The 22,677-nt window shown below is 49.5% G+C and overlaps 2 protein-coding genes and 1 long non-coding RNA gene across 3 annotated transcripts in view; all 3 read left to right on the top strand.

Moving 5' to 3' along the window:
- Positions 1-320: 320 nt before the first annotated feature.
- Positions 321-22,677, top strand: part of LOC146757518 (rho GTPase-activating protein 32-like) — a 218,196-nt gene continuing 195,839 nt past the window's right edge. The window contains exons 1-2 of the mRNA XM_085520746.1: positions 321-576; positions 1,323-1,366. Coding sequence (XP_085376872.1) covers positions 533-576; positions 1,323-1,366 — 88 coding nt within the window. The 5' untranslated portion in view covers positions 321-532. The remainder of the gene's footprint in view (positions 577-1,322; positions 1,367-22,677) is intronic.
- On the top strand, positions 9,454-10,221 carry LOC146757539 (uncharacterized). Its single transcript, XR_014936127.1, has 3 exons — positions 9,454-9,544; positions 9,917-9,989; positions 10,117-10,221. It is a non-coding gene; the product is annotated as an uncharacterized LOC146757539 (long non-coding RNA).
- On the top strand, positions 11,124-16,891 carry LOC146757538 (uncharacterized). The gene is made up of 14 exons (XM_085520717.1): positions 11,124-11,174; positions 11,443-11,554; positions 11,865-11,954; positions 12,195-12,299; positions 12,483-12,635; positions 12,793-12,944; positions 13,212-13,359; positions 13,525-13,662; positions 13,782-13,958; positions 14,215-14,370; positions 14,522-14,623; positions 14,741-14,843; positions 15,082-15,141; positions 15,408-16,891. Exons 1-14 carry the CDS (start codon positions 11,152-11,154, stop codon positions 15,554-15,556), a joined length of 1,668 nt encoding a protein of 555 aa, XP_085376843.1. The 5' UTR covers positions 11,124-11,151; the 3' UTR covers positions 15,557-16,891.

Here is a 22,677-nt window from a genome sequence, read left to right as displayed (position 1 = left end):
GTTGGCGTTCCTGCTTCTGCCTGGGCAAACCATCCCCTGTGGCCAAATGCCAACTGCAGAGCAGTGCCAGGGAGCCTTCCGAAGCAGAAGTCGTGGTCCTGGCAGGTAAGGGTGCAAATCCAGCTTTCAAAGCAGTGCTTGTCAGCAACACAGGTAGAATTCATGCTTTCAGTGGGCTTGTGCCTCCTTCTGTATTCCTGCGTTCGAGCCTGTGCCTGACATCGTTGGTTGACTCCTGTCTTTCCCAAATGAGTCTCGCAAGCTGCTTGAAACCTGCTTGACAGGCAGCACCAAGCCTTTGCCTCCTTGGATAGTGAAAGTTTACACTAACTGCTGTGTATCTACTCTTTCCAGGTGAATCCATCCCTCGCCAACACAGGAACCCACCAGCAATTTGCAATGATGCACGTTGTGCTTCCATCAATGGAGTGCAGTTAGGATGCATGAGTCACTGCAGTTCCAAGGACAGCCTTCCAGGTGACAGCAATGATGGAAAGAAGGAGCTCTGACCTATTCAGTTTTGGGCCCCTCCATGCAAGAAAACCTTACGTTTCTGGAACGTCTTCAGCTAAGAAGGTAGTGAGGGGTCTGGAGCAAAACCTTACGAGGAGAAGCTGAGGGAACTAGGATTGTTCAGCTTGGAGAAGAGGAGGCTCAGGAGAGACCTTATAACTCTCTATAACTTCCTGAAGGGAGGTTGTAGTGAGCTGGGGTTTGGCCTCTTCTCTTGTGTAATCACTGATAGAACTAGAGGAAAAGGTTTTATGCTGCGCCAGGGAAAATTCAGGCTGGACATTGCGAAACATTACTTGTCAGAAAGGGTATTCCGGCATTGGAATGCACTGCCCAGGGAGGTGGTGGAGTCACCGATCATGGCAGTGTTCAAGAAACGTTTGGATGTGATGTATGGAATATGATTTATCCGGGAAGTATTGGCAATGGTTGGACCAGATGATCTTCTAGGTCTTTTCCAACCTTGATAATTCTGTGATTCTGAGCTGAGAAGCTTGTCTTGCTCAAGTCCTGCTTCCAAGCTTAACCACCTACAATGAAGTAGATGTCAATTTTCTGGTGTCCTTCAATTCCATGTCCGCATTTTCCAAAAGAAGGAGGTAACCAGCTACAGTGAAGTGAGCAATTTCAGTGCCTATTTCTGATGGTGGCAATGAGTTCAGAGGTCACACTTAACTGATAGTGCCTGTTTCCATTCTGACAAAGGCTGTAGTTGCAGCTGACTTCCCGAGGCTGCCATACGTAGTGGTGATGCAGCCTTGGGCTTGTGCGTTTGCATGACTCCCACCTTTCCTTTCTGTGTCTTGCAGGTCAGCTGGTGCTGGAAGCGGCCGGTATCTGAGTAGGAATGAAGGTGAGTGCAGGAGCAGCTGCTGAGGGGAGGAAGGAAGTCCATGCTAATGAGCTCTGAAGCATCTGCGGGTTCGGTATCAGAAGAAGCAGAAGTGATGCAGGGGGCTCCCCAGCAGGAAGCTGTCTGATCCAAATGCTTGCTGAGAGTTTGGAAGCCCAAACCCTTATGGTCTCTGTAAGGGTGGCTAATATAAAGATGTTAACCAAGATGGAGGTAAATAGTCAAAGGTTGTTAGCAAAGGAAAACTCACCAATGTCGATGTTTTGACCAGAAAGCTGAGGCAGTCTCAACTGGGGAGCAATCTCCAAGAGATGCTGCCTCAGTGGTGGTCAGCACTTAAATGAGGTCTCAGAGGAAGTGGAGTTGAGGTCCACCCCTTCCAGGAGCACAGCTAGATTACTCTCACCTGTGCTCCCGCAGCTGACCCAACACTTGCCTCAGCTGATTAATTAGAGGTTCAAGCTGTGATTTCCCATACAGTCTCTAAGCTGAAGGCAGCATCTCCTTGATCTGATGGTGGTGTGCCTGAGTGAGGGAGTGATCCAAGCTGGATGCAGAAGAGTCATCTTAATTTCTCTCCTATTTTACTTCAGATGACACCTATTGGGTGTTGGTTTCTTAAAATTTGGATCTAGGAGGTGGCCTCTCCCTTTGCTTCTGGTGAAAGCACAGTAGTGCAGCAGGAGTAGAAGACAAAGAGGTTTTCTTCGTGACAGCAACACCGATTATTTGATTCAAATGTGGAACAGTGATGAAGATGGTGAAGAACAGATACACCTCAAAGACATGCTTGATCACATAAGGAATGAGCATGTGATCCAAGACAGTCAGTGTGGCTTTAGCAGGGGAAGGCCATGCCTAACTAATCAGGTGGTCTTCTATGATGGAGTGACTGCATTTGTGGACAAAAGGAAGGAAACTGATGTCATTGACCTGGACTTGAGCAAGATCTTTCACATGGCCCTCCACCACATCCTTATCTCTAAACTGGAAGGATGTGGATTTGACAGGTGGACCACCTGGTGGATAAGGGATTGGTTGAAAGGCCACAGACAGAGGGTGGTGATTCATGGTTCGATGTCCAGGTGAAGGCTGATAACAAGTGGTGTCATCCAGGAGTCTGTCTTGGGACCAGTGCTTTTTAACATGGTTATCAGTGACACCAATGATGCAATGGAGTGCACCCTCTGCTGTTTGCTGAGTGGTGGGGCTGATGCAGTGGAAGGAAGGGATGCCATTCAGAGGGAGCTCAACCGAGAGGTTGGCCTAGGTGAATCTAATGAGGTTCAAGACAGCAAAGTGCAAGGTTTTGCACTTGGGCTGGAGGAATCCCAGGCATTTCTACAGCCTGGGAGGAGCAGTCCTTAAGAGAAGCCCCGCAGAGAAGGACCTGGGGGTCCTGGTGGATGAAAAACAGAACGTGAGCCATCAGCGTGCTCTTGCAGCTCAGAGAGCAAATGGTCCCCTGGGCTCCATCAGAAGAGGGGATGGCCAGCAGGGACAGGGAGGCGATTGATCTTCATGATCCTTGAGGTCCCTTCCAGCCCGGGCCATTCTATGATTCTGTGATTACACTCACTGACAGAAATAACGGCAGCTGTACAGAAGCTGGATATATTTTGGGACAGTTCTTGTAACCAGCTGATTTTAAGACCTTGCCCAAGTCGTGAGTCTTAATTGCATGTCAGAAGAAAGCTGGGAAAGTGGCTATTGCTCATTCTTTCTCATTTGCTGATTCTTTCTTCAGTGTTCCTTTTCCAAAGGAGATTCTGGTGATGGAAGCAGTTGAAGAAAGAACCAAAGCAGCTCTTGCCAAGAGTGCTTGAAGTCCCTGTGGAGAGAAGCAAAGAACTTGGGCTTCCTCTGGGATGCTCCCCACCATGTCTCAGGAAGGAGACCAACTGCTGTTCCACTTTCTGCTCTGTGTGTGGAAAGGTACGTCTGGGTTTCTTCTGCTTGTTTTTTCTTTCTTTTTCTGGCTTTGAAGGAGAAGGGGTGGAGCAAGGGGAGACCCACTGGTCATTTGTTACCTCAAGAGCAGGATGGATTTTACATTCACTGTGAAAAACCTGGGCTAGTAGCATGGGCATGTTTCAGGCTGGACTCTTCTTTTGCTGCTTGGTTTCCTTTTGGCTACAGGGAGACAGCTGTCTAAAGGTGTGTTTTCAAACCCACTCTCCAAAGCCATGTTTCATTGTTGCAGGTGGTTCAGTGTGCTCTTGCAGTGCAGATGCTGTAGTTTGCTGTAGAATCTGAATGGTTTCTGTTCCTAGGGAAGGACTGGGAGGAGGTAGTGAGAAGAGAATTCAGTGCCTGAGGTGAGAAATGTTGGCATGAGGTGCTGAAAGTCTTGAGCTGTCAAAGGCCAGTGAGGCTCAGACTCCTTAACCTGCTGGAGCAGGGTGGAAGCAAGGAGTGGGCACTGCCGTCCCACAGGCTGCACTTGGATCTGGTCTGCCAGGTCTGTGCTGGCCTGGATTTCTTCTGAGAAGTTTGTTGGAGCTGCTTGGAGTAGTGAAGGGTGGGGAAGAAGTGCTGCTCAAGAGCTAAAGCTCTGCTTGATCATTTTGGATGGATTTAACCATGGTATCTGAAGACATAGTTTCCATCAGAATGATCCCAGCATTGTGCAAGTGTCTCAGCTGAAGCCCCTGAGCAGATGTGTGAGAGCACCCTCCTACTCCAGCTGAGCCATAGGAAAGCTGACTGTGCCCAGTAATTACAGCTTCTGCAGATTGAATGTGCTTCCAAGTGTTTTCCTTAGTGATCAATTATGTCCCAGCACTCTGAGATTCCATCTCTGGCACAATCTGGAGCATCTCTGCAATCCTTGGGTGCCCATTCCCACCAGCATTTCTTCCTTTCTCTCTTTAGAATCAGTGTGGTGCAGTTCCCTGTGTTTGTGAGCAGCAGCCAGCAGGCTGCAAGAGATCCAATGGCAGCTTTCAGCACACAGAGGGATGTGATGGGGACAGACTGTCCTTAGTGCCATGCAGAAGGGAGTTTTTACTGTCCTCTATCAAGAAGTATGAAAGAATAGAGTTTGAATGATACTTGTGAGCAGGTGCTGTGCTGTAGGGGATGTCAGGTAACCATTAATTTGGGGGTGCAGGAAGGAGCAGTGAAAGTGATGTATTAGTTTGTGTTTTGACTGTTGGAGTGCAGTTCCATTTTTGGGAGCAAAACTATGGGCTAAGATGGAAAACAGAAGGGAGAAGGCTGATACCTGGATAGTGGGCTGAGCTTTGGTGACTGCAGCCATCTGCAGTAGAAGTTAGAAGTTTTGCACAGTGGGGTTCAGAATGGGAGCTGATGATGAATGGGAGCTGCTCAAGGGACAGACTTCCACATACAAGTTCCAGTGCCTCAATGACTTTCTTGTAGCGAGGAGCCCAAAACTGAACATAAGACTTGAGGCACAGCCTCTCCAGTGTTGAGTCCAAGGGGATGATTACCTCTCTGCTCCTGCTGGCCACACTATTTCTTATACAGGCCAGGATGCCGTTGGCCTTCTTGGCCACCTGGGCACACTGTTGGCTCATGTTCAGCTGAGCATCGACCAACAGCCCCAGGTCCATTTCCTCTGCACAGTCCTGCAGCCACTCAGCCCCAAGCCTATAGCGCTGCATGGGGTTATTGTGGCCAAAGTGCAGGACCTGGCATTTGGCCTCACTGAACCTCATCCCATTCACCTCAGCCCAGTGAGGTTGATCCAGCTTATCTAGATCCCTCTGAAGGGGCCTCCCTTCCCTCAGGCAGATTGACACCAGCTCCCAGACAAAAGACAAAAAGAGAAGAAAGCAGAAATGAAGAAGGCTTCTCTGAGAGCTGCCCCTGCACCTGCAGAGGTGAGTCCTTGTTATGGACAGACACAGCTCTTGTTGTCAGGGCCTCCATCTGTCAGACATGAATGAGACTGTAAAATCCTGAGGGAAGTGGCGTCCTGTTTCTGCACTTGCTTTGTTTCTTTGCAGTGTTTGAAGTGTTACACAAAATGAAGGATAAATCTCTAAAGCAGGTGGTCGGGATGCTGGCATGATGATGTTACTTATGTAATTAGTGCTATTATTTTGTAGTATGTTAGCAGTTTGCTAATAAACAAAAAACAAGGGGGGGTTGGAGGGGTCGGTAACAGAGGAAGGGGTCCTGGTAACAGAGGATGCTGAGAAGGCGGAAATACTGTATGCTTTCTTTACTTCTGTCTTTAGTGAAAAGGCATTCTCTGAGGAATCCCAGAACCTGGAGGTTAATGAGAGAGTCTGGGGAATGGGAGATTTCCCTTTAGTCAGGGAAGAGGTGGTCCGTGAGTGCCTAGGAAACATTAAGGTCCATAAATCCATGGGACCTGATGGGGTGCATCCACGGGTGCTGAGAGAGCTGGTGGAGGTCATTGCTGAGCCGCTCTCTGTAGTCATTCAGAGGCCTTGGAAACTGGGGAGGTGTCTGAAGACTGGAGGATGACCAGTGTCACTCCGGACTTTAAAAAATGGCAAGAAGGAGGACCCAGGTAACTATAGGCCAGTCAGCCTCACCTCTGTCCCAGGGAATGTGATGGAACAGCTTGTGCTGGATGCCATCTCCAGAGAACTGGGAGTAAAGCAGGTTATCAGGAGTACTCAGCATGGGTTCACCAAGGGGAGGTCGTGCTTGACAAACCTGGTGGCCTTTTATGAAGATGTCACTGGCTGGGTGGATAGGGGGAGAGTGGCAGATGTAGTCTACCTTGATTTCAGAAAGGCTTTTGATATTGTCCCCCATGACATCCTTATAACAAAGCTGAGGAAGCATGGAATAGATGAGTGTACAGTGAATTGGGTCAAGAACTGTCTGACTGGCAGAGTGCAGAGGGTTGTCGTTGGCGGTGCTGAGAGGGGATTTGATCCAGGTTTATAAATACCTGAGGTGTGGGGGCCATAGTGGCACGGCTGGTCTCTTTTCAGTAGTGCGTGGGGACAGGACTAGGGGTAATGGGGTGAAACTTCTGCATAGGAAGTTCCGCACGAATGTGTGCAAGAACCTTTTTACAGTGAGGGTGACGGAGCACTGGAACAGGCTTCCCAGGGAGGTGGTGGAGTCTCCTTCTCTGGAGATATTCAAGACACGCATGGACACCTACCTGTGCAACGTGGTGTAGGGAACCTGCTTTGGCAGGGGGGTTGGACTCAGTGATCTCTAGAGGTCCCTTCCAACCCCTACAATTCTGTGATTCTGTTGGAATGTGGGAATGCAAGAAAGAATATTCTGAGCAGTAGCTGTGGAGCGAGATAAATGGCATGAGAAAGCAAAGCTGAGAAGTAAGGAAGGCTCCAGAAGAGAAAACAAAGTCCAATAGGGCATATTTAGAGACAGGTGAAGAACCCTTGAGCGCACTGAGGAGTACTAGGGTGCCCTGGAATGTCTCTTGGGCTCCCTACAGCACACATACTTGCTCTGGGGCATGTCTGGATGTCTGTAGAGCTAATTGCGGGGCCCTGAGAAACCTCTGGGGCACATTAGGGGGCACTGGCTTCCATGTGAGTGTTCCCAGGTTCCCAGAAGTCAACAGGGAAGCCTTTGGAGACCCCTTGGGAAGACTCAGTGGGGCCCTAGAGTGATGTAGCAGCTTGTGTTGGTTGCATCTGCTTGGCAGGGAAGCGATTTCCGTGCTGGGAGCTGATTGACTGGGAGGTGATTCCCTTGGTTTAATTAATTTAATTACCTGGATTATAATTAAATAACACTGTTCAGCGTTCAATCAAGATTATATTTTTCCAAAGTACTGCAGTCGTGCATCTGTAGCAGCTTTCCTAAAATATATCGAGTTTATTCAAAATTCCAGTGATGCTCCTAAAGCACTTGAAGTGCATTTGAGGTGGCGAGTGACAAAACATCTCTGAGAGAATCATCATCAAATCAGAACATGGGAACGGTAACTAATAGCAGAGATTCTGATAAGAATATTTAAATTTTCAAATTACCTTTTTCTAAAGTTGTATTTCACCAAGTTTCATCAATATGCACACTGAAGAGCTGACTTGCTATGTTTCTTTTTATAAAAAATCATGTGTTACAATTGAGAAAAGAAGGTATAGCATGTAACATCCTCCAAGTAAAGTGCAAAAAACATTTCTTCACAGTTCCAATTAATGTCTTATGTTTTGTTCAGACTCACTAAATGATGTATTTCAGGGTACATCACATGGGAATATAAGAAGATTATTCAGAACAGGAGCTGCAGAGCAAGATGAACAGCATGTGAAGGTAAGGCCGGGAACCAAGGACACAGCTTTTGTGTCACTCAGCCACCTGTGGCAGAGGTCAGGATTTCAGCAGGGATTTCTGCAGATGTTCCTTGAACACCCCCAGGGTGGGTGACTCCACCACCTCCCTGGGCAGTCCATTCCAGTGCCTGGCCACCCTTTCTGAGAAGTAATATTTCCTAATGTCCAGCCTGAACCTCTCCTGCCGCAGCTTGGAACCATTCCCTCTAGTTCTATCAGTAATGACACGAGAGAAGAGGCCAAGCACCAGCTCACTGCAACCTCCCTTCAGGAAGTTATAGAGAGCAATGAGGTCTCCCCTGAGCCACCTCTTCTCCAGGCTGGACATTCCCATCTCCTGCAGCCTCTCCTCATATGGCCCCATTGTGCTCCAGACCCCTCACCAGCTTTGTTGCCCTTCTTTGAACACGTTCCAATGCCTCAGTGTCTTTTTCTCAGTGAGGGGCCACAAACTGGACACAGAATTAGAGTTGTGGCCTCACCAGTGCTGAGTACAGGGGGACAGTCACCTCTCTGCTCCTGCTGGCGTCACTGTTTCTGATGCAAAATGTATGTAAGTGTCACATGTGTGACATCCTTTTTGATGGAGTTCTGTGACTGGAGTTCAATGGATTTGAGAGCTGACTTGAAGCCTGTGGGCATCACCCAGGAGTTGGGGTGAGAGGATGAGGTGTAGGAACAGGAACCTCTTTGGTCGTTATTAACTCCCAACTTTTTGGTCAGGAATAACTGTGTGTTTCTTTATCACGTAAAGAACAGAGTCATTGTGCAGCTTGTGAATGAATTGATTCACGCCTGCTGATTGGTGCTGTTCTCTACAGGGAGCTGCAATGGAAATGGACACTTGTGGTCCACTGTCCAGCCCCCTCCCGTGTTGGATTTTCTGGGCTTTGAGACACGTCTTCCAGATGCACTTTGTGTTATTTCTGATGTGTGACCTGTTGAGCTCCAGCCCCAAAGGAGGATTCAAATACTACCACAGCAGTCCATTGGGACTGTAGTATTTCTTGCTAAACAGAATTCGTGTGCACCCTTGTCTTTCGTCTGCACAAAGGATCTTGTAATCATCTCTGTCTGTGTTTCTTTTAGAGCCAGAGATGGAGCAGAGAGGAACACAGACTTGGGTGAATCTTCATTCAGGAGCAGGGACACGTCATGCTCATCTGAGGTGTCTGGCTGACAACAAGAGCAGAGAGGTAAGGTTCATAGGGTCACGTGCCCATTTTATTTTATTTTTCATTCATGATGCATAGAGGCGTTCCCCAGACAAAGTGAGCATTTCTCAACTGGACTTTCTAGAAATGAGCTAGGCAGTGAAAATGGGTTTGAAGCATTCCTAAGAGCCCCGCAAGAGAATGCTGAGAGTTAATCTGGCACCCTCCTTTGGAAACGTCCGTTGTCTGTCAGCTCTTCAGCTGTGCCCTAACACCTCCCATTGCGCTGCCACACCAGGATAGAATTCCAAGCCCACACTGAGTCCTGGAATGTTGTGGTGCCGTGTTGGAATCAGATGTGACCACGTGGTCTTGGCTCCCCGCCTTGTGGGGGGTCATGGTGGACCAGGCTGTTGGCCGTTGGTGATGTCATAAGCGGCTGGAATGAGGGGAGGAGCGGTGCGTTCTGTGTTCCTTTGTGGGTGAGCTAGTGGTCGGAGTGGTTGGTTGTCTTGTTGTTCTTGTGCCTTTAGTGCCGTTAGTGCTGTTAGTTAGTGTTGTTAGTGTTGTTAGTTAGTGTTGTTAGTTAGTGTTGTTAGTTAGTGTTGTTAGTTAGTGTTGTTAGTGTTGTTAGTTAGTGTTGTTAGTTAGTGCCTTTAGTTAGTACCTTTAGTTAGTACCTTTAGTTAGTGCCTTTAGTTAGTGCCTTTAGTTATTGCCTTTATTGCCTTTTTCTTCACACCGTCGTGTGCAGCAGCTTGTAGGTAAGTTGAGCTGGCGTGGGATGAATGGGTGGGCAGTGAGGTGTTGAGAACTGCTGGCTGTCAAAGCTCACAGCACCGTATTGCTTACTCTTGACCATCAGACGTAATTTTCCCCTGGTACACACGTTCCAAAGGGGGTATCAGTAAAGTTGGCACCTGTCCCGTGCTTCTTCCATTGTCTTTGCTCAGTAGTGGAAGCATTGTAAAGTTGCTGGGTGGACAGGCATCACGTAGCCTGAGACTCAGCATGTCTTGCAGCAAGTGGATGGGATGGTTGTGCTGTGTGTGTTATTCCATGGATGTCTTAGCCCTGCTCACTGACCTGCTCTTTCTCTCTCCTCTCCTCACCCTCCGCCCACTGCCTCGGTGCAGCTTTTGCTCTCATTCCATCTGAGCAAAGCGACAAGGAACTGCTGCAGATAGCTTGAAGTGATCTCATTGCCAGGTACGTGCCACGTTTTGTCCCCGCACATGGTTTTGCCGCAGGGTATGCGAGGGTAGTTCTGACGAATTGTACCCATACTGTGCTGTGTGAATACAGAAAACAGAAATGTGTTTCCGTTCTGTTCCAGCACGTCACAGCTGCTGTGATGGGCGTCGCGTGCATGGCCGGGGAGGAGAGTGGGGCTCCCCAGGACAGAAGATCTCCAGCGGAGCCCTACCAAGTTACGGAGGTGATGCCTTTGCATGCTGGTGAGTGAGGTTCTAAAGCGGGGTGGGCAGGGCTGGGGCAGCGAGTGCCCCCTGCTCCACACCAGGAACCCTTGTCACAGGCAGACTGTGCCAGGGGAGCGAGCCCAGGGCCGGAGAGGGCAGAGCTCCTTCTGCTCCCACCTGCCTTTGGCCCCTCTATAGCACTGCTCTCTCTCCTTGCTCAGATGCTGAATTGCTGCCTCTGTCTGATGTGGAACAGGAGGCAGTGGACTTCATCCAAGCCAACACCATCAGCATGGAAATGGTAAGAGCAGCCATCTCCATCGTGGCTATACCTGCATCTCCAGACGGTCCCTCTGGCTCTGCCTTCAGGCTGCAGGAGGGCTGATGGCCGGGCAGAGCTGCTGCTGTCCTGCAGCTGTCCTGTGCTGCTCCACACCCCGCAACGCCTGGTCCCCCTGGCCATGGCTGTCCCCACTCACACTCCTCGGTCTCTGTGTGCTTGCCAGGATCTGGTGCAGAAGCTGCAGTTCCTCAATTCCATTTGTATACTGTGCAGCATGGCTGGACAGACGAGCCTCACACTGAGCCATGATATCTTCTGCTTGCTGAAAAATCAGTGCAAGAAGATTGAGGTGAGGGGACATGGCACCCAGGTAGCTGCACCCTGTGAGAAGGACAGGACAGGGGGAGAGGGAGGCAGGGAAATGATGCACAGACACCCAAGTGCCCCAGATGGGACTCCAGGTGCTGCTGAGAGCTCAGCAGTGGAGGTGGACAGCAGCACCAGTGTGCCAGTGTTTGTCAAGGGCCACTGGGGCGACTCAGGCCCTAGCGGCCGGTGGCAGGTTTGCTGTTGCTGGGTGCTGGCAGCTGCCAGGTGCCATCCTGATTGTGCTTTGCAGGTTCTGTTGCGTGAGGAGCAGCTGAGCACCGGCCTGAGATACTGCTGCATGAACACCATTGCTGCCTTGAGGTACCTGCCCAGCCCCTGCTTTTGCCAGCACATCCCCCAGGCACCATCCTGGTGGCCCTGATGCAGCTCCCCACTAAGTCTTGGCCCTCGCCCCAAAGCTGGTGACATCAGGACTGTCCTCTGACCCAGAGCAGCCCCGTAGGGGAGGAGGCACCTCCTGGCAGGGCTCCCCATCCCTCTCAGGGAGCCTTGCCCAGGGGAGGACCTGTTCCAGCCCTGCCTCAGCACCCAGGCACCGCTCCTAGCATCAGTGTCTCTCTAATTGCAGCACAGTTAATGCAGTTACAGAGGAAGAAATACTCCATCTCTTCAAGGTGTGCTGCAGCATCGTCTTCTATCTTCCTCCAGCCAGGGCCTTGAACATTTCCCTCTACAACCAGGTATGTACTGGGCAATCTACTGTTGACCCCATGCCTCTGGGCTGCCGCTTGCATTACTTGTGTCCAGAGATCTATCAAGATGTTTGTGGGACAAGGTAGCAGCCTTGCTTGCCCTCACCCCTCTCACTCTTGCCTTGGGCTTGGCAAACACCCTGTGTTGTAGCCTGCTCTGAGTGCAGCAGCCTTGCAGGGTGCCCCTGTGCACAGATCTGTGGGTATCCTTCCTTGGCAGCCAGAGGGGTTCACAGCAGTCTACTGGGTATGAAAGGGAACCCTGAAAGACTTCCACAACCCACTGTTCTCTTTACAGACCCTGGAAGCTATGGACGACATGCTGCAGATTGTGCTAGATGTCTGTCCCATTGCCAGTGTCAAGAGTCGGCTGCAGGGAATCTTGGAGGTCTGTCTATTGTGAAGTTCTGCCCCCACAGCTCCCTTCTAGTAGTTTATCCCACTCCATGGAAACGGCACTGGCAGTAGTTGGAGCCAGCAAGGGACCCTGGCGGCAGTAGCCCCATGATGGGCTTGGCTTAAGCTCAGGGGAAGCCTGGATGGATGCTGTGATTCCAGCTAGGAGCTCAGCAGACCTGCAGTGGGCATCAGCAGCTCCCAGGCTAACCAGCAGCTCCTCTCCTCACAGGTGCTGCTGCCTTTCAGCATCTCCAAGACACAGGCTGTGTGTGAGAGGGCTTTGGGGCGCATCTGGAAGCTTAGTGGCTTCATGACCAGCAGTTTCTGGCAGCAGGTAAGGAGACATGAAAATTGTGTACCTGTGAGAAAAGCTGCGGCTCAGGTGTGAACCCTCAGAATGCTTTTGACATGAAGGGAGGGTCTTTATCCTTCCTTTTGCCTGTGCTCATCCTGCTCCAGATGCTATTCTCTCATTCTGTTTAACATGCCTTCCCTCCTTTTTTCCTTCTTACTGCAGCCCCTTGGAAAAAACCTTGCCCCTTCTCAGAGGACAGACATTGCCCTTGTAACCCTGGAGAAGATCATTGGGGACTATGGTTTTGATGAGAAGAAGTGGGCTGAGACTATGCTGGATGTGCTTCGGAGAAACCCTGGCACCTGGCTGATGGATGTAAGCAGAGTGAGGCAACCCTGCCCGCCACAGCTCTTGGGAACTGAAGCCATTTGAAGGCAGCAATGAGCTGTGGGAAGGGCAGTAATAACACAGCCTGGGAGGCAAATGGCTGCAGTGCAGTGGCAGCAGCAGTCTCCCTGTGTTCTCACAACAGGTGCCAGAGATTCTGGGATTCATCCACGCCAACCTGAAGATCCAGAGCACATCAGTTCAGCAGATCCTGCTCTCAGTGCTGGATATGCTGACCGTCCAGTTTCCCAGGGATGTGCTGAGGAGTGTGTTGACCGACCTCCCACAGAATGACAGGTATCAGCCCAGACAGCCCCACACATTTGTTCCATGTGAAGAGCAGGGCTCAGAAATGGTCTGGCTGCCAGAGCCAAGGAAAGCTGCAGGACATCCCAAGGAGCAGGCCCTCCATCCCACTGTGCTTTCCAGTGCTGGTGGGCAGCTCAGGGCTGCAGCAGCCAATACCAACCATGGCAGCCCAGAGCCCTCCATCAGGCTCCTGCCTGAGCCATGGTGCTGTGGCTAAGGCAGCCCTGCTGACGCAGCATTGCTCTCTGTTTATAGCACTACCCTGGACATACTGAAGAGTGTGCTGACCCTGCTGGAAGCATCCAAGCAGATCTGGGATGAGCTCAGCAGTGTTCTACAGGACCAACAGCTGTGTGAGATATTGAGCATCAGCACAGAGGAGTTGGGCCTCCTTCGCTTGACTGTGAGTTACTGGACAATGCACCGTGCTCTCCTACAGAGCACTGGTAGCTCAGGCTGGGCTGTGTCTCCCTAGTGCCCTGCCTTGAGCTGCCAGAGCAGCCAGGAGCTGCAGGGTGCAGGATGTCCTGCTGCCTCTGCCTGCCTCTCACTGCTGTGTTGGTTTCAGGCGATGCCTCCCACTGAAGAGCTGGTGAAGGAGCTGTGTAAGCCAGCACTGCTCCAGAAGCTTCTGAATGTGGAAAGCCTGCCAGTGCTCTGGCTGGTGCTCAGACGTCTCGTGCTGCTGTCTGATAGACCTGAGACGGTGAGCAGGACCTTGTCAAACGAAGGCCTCATGTTGACAGCCTGGCGCTGGGGCAATGGGCAACACTGTGCCTTGGCATCTGTCCTCCTGATGGAAAGGAAATTGTGTGTTTTGTACAGGCAATTGAAATCCGGGCCCTGCTTCCAGGCGTCATGGAGAACCTGCTGTTTGCCAACACAGCCATTACTGTGAAGGTGCTGAATATCTTCAGGAATGCAATGCACCATCTGGGGAAGAGGCATGCCAGTCCGTTTGCTCTGGAGCTGGCTGAGAAGATCCTGCCTCTTTTTAATCACGTAAGTCTGTTGTGGGAGGCTGAGCTCTGCGGGTGGGTGCTTGACAGGAGCGTCTTCTCCTTTCTTTCCTTCTCTGGGCTCTCAGGAATGACATGTCCTGTGGGCTCTGTAGCACTGCTGGCCGTGTCCCTGCTAGTGCAGCTTGGTTGTTCTTGGTGATGTCAGGCCCCTGTGCTGGGGCTCAGCCTACACTCATGCTCACCATGGGCAGTGAGAGTGTGCTGCTGAGGTCTGAGGTCCTCCTGTTCTCCCTCAGGCATCATCTGAAGTGCGAGAAGGTTCCATCCGCCTCTTCATGGATGTGATGGATGCTGTGCTGTGGTCTCAGAAGGGAAGCATGAAGAAGATCGTGCGCAGGGCCCTGCACCCTCTGCTCTTTCACATGAGTGACGAGACCCTGAGCGTAGCACAGGTACGAATTTCAGAGCTGAGCAGTGTGCAGGCAGTGGTGTGCTGACAGTTCAGCTGTGATGTGCAATTGAGAGCAAGTTCAGCAAGCATTCAGACACTGGGATGTGTGTCTGTGTGTGTGGTGCCATGTCCCTGCATCTGTTGTTCTGCAGGCATCTGGGGAAGCCCTTGTGTCCTGTGCAAAGTTCCTGAAGTGGAAGGAGCTCAAGCAGCAGACCCAGCAGAAGAACACAGTGGGGATCATGAAGTGTTTGGTGAGGACAATCTCACAGCCCCCACCTTTTTGCTGGGGGAAAGGGGATGCTGGAGGAGGGGTTGCAGCAGCAGCTGTGGCTGCTCTGCAAGCCCCATGCTCTTGTTCTCTTCTTCAGCTGCAGCAGGACAGAAAGGGAGTGGAAGGGTACCTGCAGCAGAGCCTGCCATACCTGGAGGATTCTCAGGCCTCCTTGCGATGCGAGGCTGTCAGATTCATTGGTGAGCCCAACCCCTGCGTCCCTCTTTGGGCCCTGCCCTGGCAGGAAGGCACAGCCCTGAAGCCCCCAGGTACAGCCTGCCCATGCCGGTAGCCACAGTGGGTGCCTTGCTCAGGTCCCCCCTCAGGTGCCGTCCCTGCCTGCAGCATGGAAGGGGAAGCAGCTGGGCTGGCAGGGTTGGGGTCTGAGCTTCTGGCAGCATGTTGGGGAGTGGGTGTCTGACAGAGCTCTTTCCCTAGGGCTGATTGGGAAGCACGCCAGGGAGCAGAGTGAGGAGATGCTGAATGAACTCTGCAGTGGTGAGTGAGGGCAGTGCTGTGTGTGTTGGGGCTGGGGGCAGAGCTGGGCAGCATGCAGCTGTGCTTTGCCCTGCTGCAAGGAAATGCTGCAGGGGCAGAGGAGCATTCATGGCAGTCCTGAGCAGTGTCTTCCACTGACCCGTCAGTCTCTCGTGCTCCTCCTGGCCAGGAAAAGCAAGGAGTGGGGCTGGCAAGGCCCAGAGTGGAAGCTGGTGGCTCTCTGTAGACTGGGGGTCCCATCTCTGCTCTGTTTCCTTCTGTTGCAGCCCTTCAGCCTTTGGAAGATGACCCCCATCTGACAGTCTGTTCTATGGCATCTGAGACCATCCAGAAGCTGAGACACCAAAGGCAGAAGGCGGCACCAGCACGGAGAAGGCTCCCAGCACTTTTCCGCTGGTCCTGCATAGCCTTCTGAGGGATAATTCTTGTTCATTAACGTTGCTAGGACACCTGTACAGCAACGTTGCTGGGACATGTGTTCCTGTCACGCAAGACAGACCCCCTGAACAACAGCGGGAGCCTTGGAGCACAGACATCTTGGAAGAAAGAACAGGAACCAAGCTGGTTAGAACTGGGTCTGTAGTTAGCGATTAATTAAATTGAAAAGCACAATTGAAAGCCTTTGGAAGGAAGATCTGGAGAATATGACCACTAGAGAGCAGCACGTATGCACACAGATGCAGAACTGATCATAATTACACTGACTAAATTGTAACTCCTCATATGAGTTCTTGGAACTTAAACAAGCAAGCAGAAAAGTTGTGGTTTATTCTAGCTTTTGCAAAGCCGGAATGCTGGGCAGCAAAGCTCCTGCTTGCTTATAGTGCTGTGTGCCTGGACATAAGTGTCATGTGGAAAAAGACAAAGAAACACATTTTCTTTGCCTATGTCTTGGAGAGCCAGGAATCCAGAATTCAAGATCTTTGCTTTTGAGTTTGCAATTCAAAACCGGATTAGAAAGGATTCTGCAAACTTTCTTTGATGACATTAGACTCTTCATTAACAACAATACTGTTTCTAATACTACTAATAACAGCAACACAACAACAAAATAATGGAAGATGAAGGAAGACATGGGGACAAGAGTCACTGGAGGAAATTTCTCCTTTGAACTGAATTGGTGTTAGTGTCCCCGTGCACAAGAACCAAGGAGAGAGCAAGCATGTTTTGTACTCTTCAGAATGCAGTGTGGTTCATCTTATTGTCATCCAAATGAGACCGGGATTTCACTGCATTGTTGGAAATGGGAAAACAGTGCCAAAGTTGCATGTTTTGAAGCGGAAAAATAGTAATTTTAAAAACCCACAGCAATAGAGTAGAGAAGATCACCAGCAAAGCCTGTATCACTTGACCTCAGAGTAAAAGCAACAGTCAACCAAAGAAGCGGATGCTGATCCATTTCATGCACTTTTGTAAGGATGTGAAAGCGAGCAGACTTACCTGAAGGTGGTGTAACGTTAGTGGTAAACATCACCAAGCTCCCTCCAAAAGTGGACTTGACCTTTTGTCTCTGCGACCATCTACGTACAGAGGGAGCTACTGGAGAGCTGTGCTCGGATCCTTCAGTTTTCATGTCTCTTACCATCTCTCTTCCAGGAGATCTTGCGAAGAAAGGCTTTTCCTGTGAGGATGAAACACAGATAGGAAATGTTACATCTAGTTTTGCTGTGGGAGTTTACCTCTGTGTGTGACACATTCATTCTTCTGACAGCTGCTAACACTCAGTTTATTAATAAAAATCATACCTTTATTACTTTGTGCCTTGCAGATTAATCTGAATGTAAGAAAATCGGGTTGACTTTGTTTGCTTCGCTCAACACTGGCCACATCAAGATAACAAAGGACATTGTTTTCAAGAATAATTGCAGCTATCTTCCAGTTGGCTTGTGCTTCTGTGTTTCTGAGAAACACCATCTAGCAATTTCTTTTTCTTCTTTTTTTGCACGAGTCCTGGATGCTGGTGTGTGTTGTGCTCTGTTGTTTGCTGACCAGCAGGTGAGAGGACTGTGTTTTGTGTTGGGTGTTGAGTTTTGTCTATCTCAGGGGCCATCCAATTGGATCCATCCTCTTTTTGCAGTGTTTAGGGACAGTTAATTTGCTGTTGCCTGGAGCTATGTGTGAAGTGCAGGACTAGAAGCTGTGATCGCTGAATCTCCTTGGATGAGCCCCAGCTCAGGTTCTCTCACACCAACCAAGAACATTTTTGCCAGCCCTGTTGTATTGCTGCAGCTCAGTGACCCCGACAATCTTCCCATGGAGTGCCGAAGACGGAGGTGGGAGCCTCCTTGCTGAGATCTGCTAGCAAAGCCCTGAGCGGCTCTAAGGTCGGAGCCTGTTGGGTCGGTAACACTGTGTCATGGTTTTGTGCTGTTGCTGTCCATATTCCACATCATAACATCACATGCAGTATGAATCATTAATTGAGGGTATAAATAGTGGAATCATGTACAAAGGAAAAAGGGTTAAAGAGAAAGTAACTTTTTGTTTATAACTGAACAATACGGATTGCTAAGGGAACGTTATATGGTATTAAAGGTGTTTGAATGGGACAAACTGTTCTGATGGTATAAGAAAGTGTAACTGAGGGTATGTGGAAGTGTAATAGAGGGTATGTGGAATTGTGATCGAGGGTATGTGGAAGTGTGGAAGGAGGAAGGCTGAGGGACCTGGTCTAGGTCCTGCTATCCTGGAAAGGCAGCCTGGGGATCTGGCAGTGTGTGTGCCAAGTGGCTCTGTGCGCCTATGGGTGTGTACTGAAGGGCACCCAGAACTGCCACTTCCCCTTGGGACATAGGCTTGGAGCATCAGTTGCTATGTTACTCTCTGAGAAGAGGATTCAGGCCCCAAGTCTTGCGTCCAGCTTGGTGATTTGGATTGACTCTGGGGCAGCAGTGGATGATCTGCAGCCCTGCAGCTGAGTGCATGAGGCTGATTGTGATCTCTGCTCTGCCATGTACCTACAGCAAATCCCAAGAGCACACAAAGATTGGGTCTGTACCCTGGCCTTCATCCCTGGCTGCCCCATGTTGTTGAGTGCGTACCAAGGAGGCATGATCAAAGTCTGGAACATGGATAACTTCGGCCCAGTTGGGGAGATCAAAGGGCAGCCCCATCAACGCCATCTGCACCAACTCCAAGCACATCTTCACTGCCTCCAGGTGAGCCTCGGGCTTGGTGCTCCCCAGATCCTGCAGGAGGTGAGAGTGCCCTGTGTTGACTTGTCATCCCTGGGCCTGGGTGGGTTTGCACTGAGTGGGGCCAGGAGCCTGGAGGGCGAAGAGGGCAGAGGGGATCTTGCAGCTTTCTGGTCCCTCAGTGCCTTCCTCTCACCTTGCTGTCTTAGTCTGTCCCCTGCCCGCTCTCTGGGATATCCCCATGCAGGGTCCCCTCTTCCCTGGCGCTGGGCATCCCCTGCTGTTCTTGGGGAGCATTTTGGCAGCAAGACTCTGAAATCCACTCTCTTTTGTTTGTGCAGCAGCCGGAGCTGCGCATCTGACCTGGCTCACCCTGAGCTTCCCTGCACAGATCTCTGAATCCCAACTGCAACGTCTGCTGACCCTCTGCTCTTCCCTGGGTACCCACTTTGCTCTGCAGTGGGGTGGGGAAGGGCTGCAGATGGGTGAGGATGGAGATGGTTGTGCGGAGTGTGGACGGGTTGGACCCTGATCCTGCACGACTCCCCCACGGCTGCACACCTGAAGGACAATCCTACAGAGAACGATGGTGCATGGCTGGAGCCCTTCAGAAGGCTGAAGGCTCAGCCCAGGAGTGTCAATGAGGACGCAGCCTCTCCAGCTGCCCTGCTCATGTTTCTCTGCTCAGGGGGCCGACGAGGCCCTGGTCTCACACTGGAGCTTTCTTCTACCTCTCCTGTGGTCCCTTGGAGCATCCCCTGCTCTATCCTGCCCTGCCCCGCGCTGGGCTCGTGGGGGAATGTGGGAATACAAGAAAAGCTGTTCAGAGCAGCAGCTGTGGAGCCAGATCAACAGCCTGAGAACCAAGGACACCTCTGGAAGGAGAAGAAGGGACTCACGGCTCTGATTGGATATGTTAGGAAAAAAAAAAACTTGTGAAGGTTTATAATGGATGTGAGAACTTGTAATAAAGGATTTGGATCATTCACATCTGAGTCCGTGCTTCAAATGCTGCAGGGGAATGGCTGCGTTGAGCCCTGGGAGTGGTATTTTCTCCTTATGCGCTCTCACTTCCCTTTGGTCACTGAAGAAACGACTTTTGAACTCGGACTTAAGGATTTCTCTGCATGATCCCATTGGTGCTGAACTCGGATCTCAGAGGAGCTCCAGGATGTGCCCCATAAAGCACAGACCAATTTCTTTCTGCTTTCTGCAGCCCCGTTTGTTTCGTGTCACCAGTCCTTGTTCAAACCACTGCAGGGTGGGAATTTCTGCACACCTTGAAACAGGAGCATCTCTATTGACTTGATGGAGTCTGTCTTTTATCATTCTGGGGATGGGGGGGGGAAGAAGAAAATGCAGTTTCCATGGCCTGGTGGAGGGCACGATGGCATGCGCAGGGTCACCCTGCCATGGACAGGATGGTGGCTGCTCCTGGGTCACAGCTGAGCCCCGTGCTGTGGGGCTGGGCAGGATGGATCACAGGACCCATGGTTGCCCTGTGACGCACAGCACTTTTACAAAGTAAAAGAATCAATTTCCTTAAATATTGAGCATCCATACGTAAATTGCAGCCTAGTGGAATCTTTTCCTATCCAAACAGAATTCTTTATCTATTTCTGTTACATAAGAAAAGCAAATAATTTTTTATCGGTCGACTTTGAAATTCAGGCAAGTGTTCACTTGAAGTGTTATGAAGTGTCAGCTTTTCTAGAGCATTTACTTTTCATGCTCTTAATTTCTCATTATCTCGCCTTATTCTCTTGCCACGTCAGTGTTTTCATTGGATGGCTTCCATGTGACAAGAGCTCTTGCTGTGTGAGCGATACAAATGTAGCTTTAAAAGTGGTACAACTTGCTATTAAGGCAGCTCCCCTCGGGAATTCCTTAAAGCTGCAGTGAGACAAGGGACACAAGAGAAACTTTGCTATGCACAGCAGGCTGAGCCCTCCTGCAGTCCCAGCTATGGAGTGCTCTGCAAAATCTGTCTCTTTTTGCTCCTGATGTGCAGAGGTTTGATCTGCTTTTGCACCAACAAGAGAGAAGTGGCACCTCACACTTATATTTCTGAATATTCTTGCTGCATTCAGTGGGATGTAAGCAATAAATAAAGAAATAAAATAAAAATATTATTGCTTTGGTTCTCAAAAAAAAAAAAAAAAGAACTGCCCAGCTTAATTTTGCTCCAGATCCTTCACTGCTTTGTTGCCTTTCACTGGACAAGATTTAGGGCCTCAATATCTTTCTTATAGTGAGGGGTCCAAAACAGAACACTGATAAACAGACCGGTACTGTGATCAATAGAACTTGAGGAAGAAATTCATCTTTCATGAGGAGCTCCTCTTTGAACAGCACCAGGAACTAAGACAGGTGTTTGATTATTTCCTGCTATGAGGCAAAGATGGATCAGCAGATACAGCTGGAATCTATCTCTCTCCTCCCCACTTTATTCCCCACCTTCAATTCTTTTTGGAAAGGAAATGCTGCAAATCTGGACTTATTTGGGAAATCACCGTGCACACAATGAAGTGAGAAAGCACCGTGCACATGAACAAGGCAAGATCCTGGATCAAGCTTTCAGTGGAAGGGAAATGCCTGAAAGGATTGAGCAAAGTCCTGGCGAAAAATACCTGGGGTTCCTGTTGGTGGGAAGCTGAACATGAGCCAGCAGTGTGCTCTCACAGCACAGAAAGTTAACCATATCCTGGGCTGCATCAAAAGAAGCACGGCCAGCAGGGCAAAGGAGGCGATCCTGCCCCTCTACTCTGTGCTGATGAGGCCTCATCTGGAGTACTGCATCCAGATGCAGAGTCCTCAGTACAGGAGAGACATGGACCTGTTGGAGCATGTACAGGTCACTGATACATGCCATAGAACTGATTCAAGGGCTGGAACACCTCTCCTATGAGGACAGGCTGAAAGAGCTGGGGCTGTTCAGCCTGGAGTACAAAAGGCTCCACGGTGACCTGAGAGCAGCCATGAAATCCTTAACAGGGGAAAGTAGAAAGAAATACAAATAAAAGAGATTTCCATTAGGATATTTAGCAACACAGTCAGTAAGGGAAGTCAGTAAGGCACAGATGATTTGCTACATACTACCAGAAGAAGAAATAAATATTACAATTCAATGGTAAATTCAGTTGTATTCACTTTTACTTCTTCATAGACTAAGATCTGAATACATAGAAAACCAAGAGAAAATTTATTACAGGGATTATAGCTCTTTCATTAAAAATGTCTGAAACTTAATAAAGAAAGTCAGCCAGGGATGGATTTATTGACCATATCAAATATGACCCCTGACTTCAATTCTTTGTGTTGCTTTTTACAAGGAAATGTTCTCTTGGCAGTGGGGTCAGCATATTTGGTGTTGAAAGATGCTGTAGAGCAAGGACTGACTCCACTCAGACATCAGGATGCCCAGGACAAGTAGGGTTCCCAAAAGGGGAAACTACAAGCTGCCATCAACATCTCAAAGTAAAATCTCTTGGAGAAGGCAGGTTTGTGCAGAGCCAGAAAGATCATGAGGCTGCAAACACTTTCAAGGCATATTATGGTAAAAGCGAAGTTCTCCAGCACATGTAGATACCAGGAGGAGAGAGAAGGGGGTCCATGCACTGTCACTGTCTTTCCTCTGATATTCTATATAGTTCCATAGCAAATTAAATTCTTTGGCAGGTGAATTGCTGTAATAACAGAAGTAAAATAATAAAAAAAGCCATCGCCTGGGCACAATGAGGCACACTGAGAAACAGTGAAGGGACAAGGAGAGACCTCAGCTTCCTCTGTTGTGGGTCTTCAAAGTGCACCTGCAGCAGTCAGCTATTTTCCCTTATTATTTGGCTCTTTTCAAGATTTTCTTTGTGATACTGTTTTTATTTTTTTATTATTTTTATTTTTCTGTTTCCTAAGAGTCTCTACATGTTGTAGGTACTTCCCTCATCCAAAATTTCCTTTCTTCTTACGATAAAAGAATACAGATTATTCCCTCAATAATGGGAAAGGACAAATAGAAGCTGCTTCACCCCATCTGAGGTCAGGCTGTTTCCACACATAGGAAAATTGCAGGTAAGTGGAGGGGATTTTATCTAAGTGTAGGAACCAGGGGTGAAAATGTTGATTTTCTCCTCTATGAGAAGGGCAGAGCCAGCCATGCACACCCACAGAGCACAGAGCTTTTCATTGCTTCTTCATTTTTAAGTAAAATCATAGGGAAACTGTCAGACAATCAATGTGCAGAAGTGGTACAATCTCTTGAAAAGCCACTTACAGATCTGCAAAACTTGCAAATAACAATTTTCTGTTTATCCAATTGTTTTCCCATCTCCAGATAAGACCCCGTGCTCTGATCCATTTTTTGTGCGTGCATCAACAGATTTACAAAAAGAAACAAGTCAGCAAC

The sequence above is a fragment of the Coturnix japonica genome, chromosome 20 (genome assembly GCF_054131305.1).
Source record: "Coturnix japonica strain WE chromosome 20, WE-NBRP24, whole genome shotgun sequence".
Lineage (NCBI taxonomy): Eukaryota > Metazoa > Chordata > Aves > Galliformes > Phasianidae > Coturnix > Coturnix japonica.
This window is presented reverse-complemented; position numbering and strand designations above follow the sequence as displayed.